This window comes from Nesoenas mayeri (genome assembly GCF_963082525.1).
Source record: "Nesoenas mayeri genome assembly, chromosome: 17".
Classification (NCBI taxonomy): Eukaryota; Metazoa; Chordata; class Aves; order Columbiformes; family Columbidae; genus Nesoenas; species Nesoenas mayeri.
The window spans coordinates 4,201,200-4,209,026 of record NC_137565.1 but is presented as its reverse complement, the minus strand read 5'-3'; the positions used below and the strand labels follow the sequence as shown (position 1 = coordinate 4,209,026).

General features: G+C 38.5%; 1 protein-coding gene across 1 annotated transcript in view; it reads left to right on the top strand.

Moving 5' to 3' along the window:
• Window positions 1-7,827, top strand: part of IFT81 (intraflagellar transport 81) — a gene marked incomplete at its 5' end in the record, with an annotated part of 35,176 nt that continues 27,349 nt past the window's right edge. Inside the window, 7 exons of the mRNA XM_080355328.1 lie at window positions 1-144; window positions 926-1,029; window positions 1,612-1,792; window positions 4,685-4,774; window positions 5,833-5,898; window positions 6,217-6,327; window positions 7,524-7,608. Coding sequence (XP_080211454.1) covers window positions 1-144; window positions 926-1,029; window positions 1,612-1,792; window positions 4,685-4,774; window positions 5,833-5,898; window positions 6,217-6,327; window positions 7,524-7,608 — 781 coding nt within the window. The remainder of the gene's footprint in view (window positions 145-925; window positions 1,030-1,611; window positions 1,793-4,684; window positions 4,775-5,832; window positions 5,899-6,216; window positions 6,328-7,523; window positions 7,609-7,827) is intronic.

Here is a 7,827-nt window from a genome sequence, read left to right as displayed (position 1 = left end):
ATGAGTGATCAAATCCAGTTCATTGTTGAGAAACTCAATCAGGAGCCCTTCAGGAAGAACTACAATTTAATCACGTTTGACTCCTTGGAGTCAGTGCAGCTGTTGCAGCTGCTTAATGATGTTCTGGGGGAGATTGACCCAAAGGTAAGGAAGGCAATCAGAGCTGCTCACACCTGTGTAATTACCAACATTTAAAATGGGCTTGATGCAGAAATTTGCTCTTATTTAGGTCTGTCTCTGTATAATCTCGTGGTATGTTTGGTTCACCAAAATAGCTTGTATGAATCTTCCTGGAAATAAATATGCCTGGCAAGAATCCTTTCTGTCTGTAGATTTACGTGTGTTTGGCAAACCAGCAAATGTTTCTTGGGCCAGGGATACTGCATCCCTGTCTCCTACAGACTGGTGACCGAATCTTTTCATTGGCATACAGATCTTGGTTCACGCTGACAACCGCTGTGTTCTTAAGTCAAAAGTCAGGCTGTGTCTTGCACACACAGACAGGGCAGGAACTGACCAAGAACTGAACTTCATGACTTAGCTGTTGCAATTGATATTGAGTCCCTCTCATTGAGCTACCAAAAGTGTGTACAAGATCAGAAGGGATCGTTTGTACATCTGGGGCGCAGATACATGTGCCTTGGCGTGCTTGGATATCTGACTTCCTTGGTGGACATAATTGATTTATCTGCATAGATGAGGTCCCATGAGCAGGGAAAATGTATTCCTAGGGTAAATTTAGAGAGAAAAATCAATTAGAAGAGAATTGAAGTTTGGTGACAAAAAGGATGTTCTGGATGAAGCATCTCAGCATCTCACTTCATTGACAATCACGTCATAAATGGATAAAGTCAATTGCTTTAGTGTTGCTGGTTAATGTGACTTGGGCAAACAGTGGATAATTACTTTTTTTTTCACTATTTAGCATGCTGTTGACATTAGAGAGGAGCTACCAGAACAAACAGGTAAAAGAATGTTGAGTCTTCTTGGCATCCTTAAATACAAACCTCCAGGAAGCATATCGGACCTGTGAGTATCTTTTGGTCTACAAATCACTGTGAAACCTTTTGCAGCTTATACAGTAACAACCTTTAATTCAGTAGCTGTGTGTATTTTTGACCCCGACTATCCCAGTGGGTATGTGTAAGGCCTGTCCCTATAGAAAATGGTGTAGGGGGTGGCAGCAGGAGAATGTCCCGAATGCAGCAGCTGCTATTGCGGACTCAGCCAGGAGAGGGTGCGGCGTGACTGGCAGGGTCTGTCCTTGTACTGTCCCCTCAGACCAGCTGTCCCAGACTGGGTTACCCCCTCCTGCCCCAGGTAATAACCCAGAAAACCTCCACTCTTCCCACATTGTATCACAAAAAACAAAGAGTCATTTTTGCTGGCTTTATCCTTTTGGTGTGTCATGGGGTTCTTATCTGTCTCAAAATAGCAGAATTGGGATCATAAATAGCAAACTGGCATCGTGAGTGTTTTCTCTTTTAACAGAATTAATAAAATCATTAGGCAAGTGGGGAGGGAATGTCAAAATATTGCAAATCATTTGTTCTAAGCCAGTGTTCTTTAGTTTGAGATTTATTGGTATTTTCTTTCCGTTGTTTCCTGTAGGAGTGTGTTTCGCCAGGGGTTAGTTACTGGAAGCAAATCTGTAATTCATCCTGTCTTACATTGGCTTCTTCAGAGGACCAATGAGCTCAAGAAAAGAGCTTACCTGGCACGTTTCTTAGTAAAACTGGAAGTGCCAGCAGAGTTCCTTCAGGATGACACTGTGGCTGACATCAACAAACAGGTACCATTTTTCATTAATGCCAACGGTTTACGTTAATTAATTAGAGTGCTAATAGGAGAAGGTATAAATGAACTGGGGAGTTACTGTTGAGATATGTGTTCAAGTGAGTTATGTGAAGCGCATCTTGGAATCAAAGATTCATAATAAGAATACGTCTTGTCCACCTTTCTTCCAATAACCCTGAAACTAATAGGTAGCATTGAATTAAAAGGTTTTATGCCTCTTAAGTACTGGGTACTAAATAATGTTCAGAGCCATGTTGGCTTAGACAGATTTTTATTTCTTAATTCTTAGCCCACTTTTATTTTTCCTATGATCTACAACAGGGATATTTTTAACTTTATCAGTTACCACTTCAAACTAGTGCAGAAAATGTTATGACCAAAAGTCAGTGTCTCCCAATTGTCAATTGATTGTGTAGTATTTAGTGCCTAATATTTGTATTTGGCTTATCCCTCTTCTGCTTCAACCATTTATTTTTTTGTGAGTAAGTAGAAAATTTCTTCTTTCCAGGCTGATATTCCTACTCATTGTGTTCCTGAGCACTAAATGTTGATTTTAGGTAGTCAGAGTGGGCGGGTTTGAAATGTAAAGCTTCAAGTGAACCAGAGTTATGTTTTTTGATCTGTATTATCTGAAGTACATATTTACCTAAGTTTTATCTGGTTTTCTGTGCCTTTTGTTATGTATAATGACTTCAAAATCACGGTGGTTTGGAATATATGTAACAGTTAACTCAGTTTATTAACTGTGCACCAGTAAAGCTGTATTGTTCGACTGAAGCTTGACTAAGCCTTTTATATTTTTTGTTGTTATTTCCACTAATAATATTGAATTTATAACTTGGAATAACTAAGCAGAAGTAGCAAAGAGAGAAGGGAATGCAGATTGTATGTTTTTTCAGTATGTCGCAGTCTTAATATGGATAAATATCCAGCTCCATTATTTCCATTACGTAAGATGTGTTCCTTTTTGAGATTACAGTAATATAACCATCTTATTAAACTAATATCCTGCTGATTAATTCAAAACAGAAGCTGAGGTAATATAGTGCCTCAATCTAATTTAACATTACAATGCAAATATTTAGATACTAATTAATTAAAGAATTTAGCCTAAGCTAGTTAGATAATACAGGCTTGTGACAGAGTCTTTAAAGAGAAACATTTAAAACATAAGAGTTTGGGAATCTTAGAACACGGTCAAGTTTTATGGGTGCATTGAATCAAGCTCAAATGTTCTTTTGTAAATTATTTAAATAAGATACTTGGAGTACTTACCACCTTCCCAATTGTGATGTGATTTGGACATCGGTTTGGCTGCAGTATATAATTTTAAAAGTAAGCAAATTCAGGCATAAATCTAGTTGTCTGGTTTTCAGTGAGTTGTCCTCAGGTGCCAGGAGTCCTCTTTTTTTCTGCTGCAGAACCTGGGTGTTCTTTGGTCATTTGAGTGTGTCACTTGCTTTGGGTACATGTGGGGTTGCTGCAGCTTTTCCTTGGTGAAAGTGGGAGACCTTCCCTTCATTATCTGGCAAATTGAACTATTCCCCTGTTTGAATCTTACCATTAGTCTTGAAATGTGTCCCACTAAGGAAAGGACTTTAGTAAAGTCCCCTTTGGAAAGAGGCTGAGAATCCACACACCAGAAAGCTGATGGACATCATCAATTGTGGATACAGTTGCTCAGAGACTACCTACTATTTCATTTTCTCTTAAAGCACTTCTGTAATGCACAAGTGATACAACACAGGCCAGTTGCATTTTTACTCCTACTTTTTTGTAACTCATTCTGCATTGTCCAGCGTGCACATACCTTATCATACCTTTATTTGCCATTTCATTGAGCTCTTTCTCTATTATCTTCTTCTCAGTAGCCATTTCATTGCTATTTTTTGGAATTAATTCCAGCTTGTCGGTGTATCTCTGATATTGAAACAACCAGAAATGAACAGAGCATTCTAGATGCTGGTTCCCCAGGGTTTTATAGAGTAGAATTGCTGTTTCACTGCTCAGGGATATGATGCCTTTGTTTGAACTGGCCTTTGCCATTGCCATTGCCATTTTGTGTTCAACATTCATATCAATTGCTCTTTCCAGGAAGTAAAAAATGACTTGATGTTCCCTTTTTAGATTTTTCCATCTTACTGAATGGCAGTTTCTGTGGAGATTATCTTCCTTTAGATCTCAGCCTGCATTTCTCCAAGTTGGATCTAAATTTATTTCCTATCCATATTTCTAAACTCTTTCTGTCCCCTGTTATTTCTCTGCCCACACAGACTTTCACACTGCCTCTCAGTTTCAGATCACTGGTGGGCAATGTACTGGTGTGGAAGTAGCACAGTCTACTTCTCTCTAACTACCGAACGACATATATAATTCTCTATATTATACTGAGGGCACGATTATGCAATGTGTCAGAACTGTTTCTCACGTGTTAAGTCAGGTGTGCTCTTGGACCGCTTTGCTGGATTGAAGCTCAGTGCTCTATAAATTCAGGGCCCGTTGCTTCGATGGCAGGTGTTGTTAGATCAAGCTCTTCTTCTTGGGCAGATAAATTTATCTTATGTGATATACACAGATTTACAGTGAGAATAATTTGTTAATATGGCCTTGTCCCTTTCAGATAACATCTTATCTTCCTGTATTCTCTTATATTACAAGGGTAGAGGTGAAAATGCTGAAGAAATCTTCAAATGGAAGATAATTCACTGTGGTTTTTTTACTTTTTGCTTTATATGTTGATAAGCTTTTGTGATGAAAAATGCCTTTAATACTTGTTCTCACCATATTTCTGTTTCTATATTTAGTGTCTTTGTGGTAAAGCGACATGTTAATCTGAAAATCCTTAGACACTGAGCTCATTCTGAATGGGTTTTATTTCATTTTATAGTATGAAGAACTGATGGAAGCATTTAAAAACCTACATAAGGAGTGCGAGCAGCTCAAAACGTCTGGTTTATCTACTGCAGAAATCAAAAGGGTAAAAAAATCCAAGAAAATTGCGCGAGTTTTGTCGAGATTTTTTGTTCATGTTTCTTTTTGTTGGTGGTGTGGGCTCATTGCAGTGTATGAGGTGCACAGGTCAGAGCTGGCATGCACGGCCGCTGCCTTTTTGAAACGGTTCTCTGTTGGCAAACATTCGAAAGTCCTCGCTCTGCTGAGATCTGAGCTTTGTGAAGCAGATTGGGAGACGAGGCTGCCAAGACTCTGAGCAGCATTTTCAAATATTAGAACTCCCTTTCCTCTCAATGCAAACTGATAGGAAGCCTTTTGCTGTACTGATACAGGGTAATAATTGCAGAGGGTGTCGAATGAATTAAGAGCTTAAGTCAACAAAAATTATGATCCTGTGTGGCTAAGGTGTTAAGTAAAGCTATTTGCCCTTTTTCAGCAAAATATTTAAGTGTGTGTACAGCTTTCCAGTAAGACATATAGACAAGTTAAGCAAATGTTGAGATAACATCTAAATTTGGAGAATTTATTTCCCTTTCTCTCATAGCTTATTGATCCCTGGAGTCCTGATGTTGTAAATAGGACTAAAGGAAAATAATAATCGCATACATGTTTTAGCAGTAAAAAGTGTTTCTTTTAACACTATTTTAATATAAAAAGTGGCAGCAAACATTGCTTGTGTGCAGCTTCATGCAAGATTGTCTGCCAGGAAGCAGATAATGGTGGTAGTATTAAGAACATATGTTAGACTGCATCAGGTGTTGAATTCATGCTGATTTTTGCTTGGTTGTTTCTCTTTGGTTTTATTGTAGAGAAAACCACCTGCTTTTATTTTAAATGTTCTCAGGAATCCTCAAGGATGCAGATGAAGGAATGTTAGCATAAAGAGAGTGGGAACTGTGGGGGAAGTAAGAGAGAGATTGGAGTCCTGGATGTTCTGGTCATAGATCAATAAAATTATAACCACTTCCGTGTATTTGGAGAAGAATTCTGATTTTCATATTAATTTGGACAGAATTTAGCCCAATCCATAATTTATTGTAAATAAATTAACATTTGTTTATCTATTTTTTTGGTGCTTTTTAGGATATCAGTGCAATGGAAGAGGAGAAAGATCAACTCGTCAAACGCGTAGAGCGTCTTAAGAAGCGGGTAAGAAGAGAAGTAACGCTGTTACATTTCAGTGTCATCATCTTTGGCTTGCAACTCTGATTTTGGAATGCAAACAAGGATTAAGATAAACACACTGTATGTCTAGGAAGGAATCGAATAACTAATTGACCCATGGGGAATCTCCCCAGGCGTTAGTCCAGAGCTTTTAAGAATCTTGAGTCCAGCACTTCGCTGTCATTTCTGAGTAGTAACATGTATGGAGAGGAAGTGCTAAGTGGGCTTGTGAGACATGTGATCTCTTCAATGTATTTCTCAACTATCTGACAGTAACATGCACTATTTATCCACTTGCTGTAGGTGGAGACAGTACAAAATCATCAACGAATGCTTGAAATAGCAAGACAGCTTCGCTTAGAAAAAGAGAGAGAAGAATCTTTGGCTCAACAGAAACAAGAACAGAAAAATCAGGTACTGACATAAAAGCATACCCGTTAAATTGTCATCAAATTGGATCACCATTAAAAATATAAATGTTTATGTACATTTTAAGGGAAGAGGCTTGACCCATCAAGTACTGAACACCTCATGCAAGGTACTTGGTTGCCTCGGCTGCCACTGACAACATCATTTAACAGTCCCAGGAAATGTTCCATGACTTTGTAGCACCCAAAGAGAATTCTTTATATTTCCAGTAGCAATCAAATGTTTCCTTAGTTTGATTTGTATCTCTGTGCATCTGCACTAAGATTTCAGGGGCTGCAGAACACAGCAAGTACCTCAGCTTTTCACTGGGTGGGGGGAACACGTATTGAGGGGCAACCTTGGGATTTTAGTCCCCAAGTTTGACAGGGGGACTGTCAGACTTCCAGGAAGCACTGGAAGCAGCTGACATCTGAACATAAGGCTGGGTTTTATTCCTGACCTATGTTGTAAAACCAAGGTATTTTAATAAAATGCAGTGTCATATTGTTACATCATCTCACCAAATTCTGTAACGTGAACTTCAACACTGTATTAAAAGGAGAAAAACCCCAGATTTCTAGTATTGCAGTTCATATCTGGATGTGGAATCAATGTGAATCAGCGGGCTTTCAAGCTGTTGGGTCTTTGCTTGAACCTGAGTGAGATCACAAGTAAAATGAATGTGATGTCCAGCTAATTCCAGTTCTTAGCACACATCTCTCTAAATCATAAAAATGCTAATCAGCTGGGTGTTGTTGGCAACAAGCTTTCCATGTGCTCTCAAGTTGGGCAGCGGATTGCTGGAACAACTTGACTGCGTTGAAATACTGCAGTGTAAGGATAGTTATCTGCCGCAATCCTGATTCTTGTGGTCTTTTTTTTTTGGTTGTTGTTCTTCTAGTGTTCAAACTACTCATATTTTTGGTTGAAAATTGCATAATGAATTTCTGCCATAGAGAAAATATCCCTTGGGAGTGCAAGAATATTTTCTTTAATTAACACTAGACAATATCAAGTAAACTCACGCTGATTGTTGAAAATTTGTTTTGGCACATTCTCTTGTGAAACAGATAATCACCAGATGCTTATAGCTACCTTTTTTTTTTAATATTTGGGATTATTTTTGATACATATTCAAATAATTTAAGTGAAAGAATATTTCAAAGGAATGAGCTGATGTGTGTCTGATTCTCTCTCCGAAGTTGTTCCATGCGGAGCAGAGACTGCAAAGGGCACAGCTGCAACTGAAGGAGATGCATCATGCAGTAATGGATTCAAAACCTGAAAGTAAGTAGTTATCTCTAAAGCCTGGGGGCTGACACTTCTCTTTTGGAAATCAAAACTGGGTGGCTGTCAATAATATGGTAGTGCTAAAAAGCATATACACACTTAACAGAATCTAAAGAAAGAAATAATTTGTGTTCTAAAGGCCCAAGTCCTACTTTTCAATGTCCGTTTAATATTCCAGTTGCATCACGTAACTGCTTCGGCAGCTGTTTTGAGTTA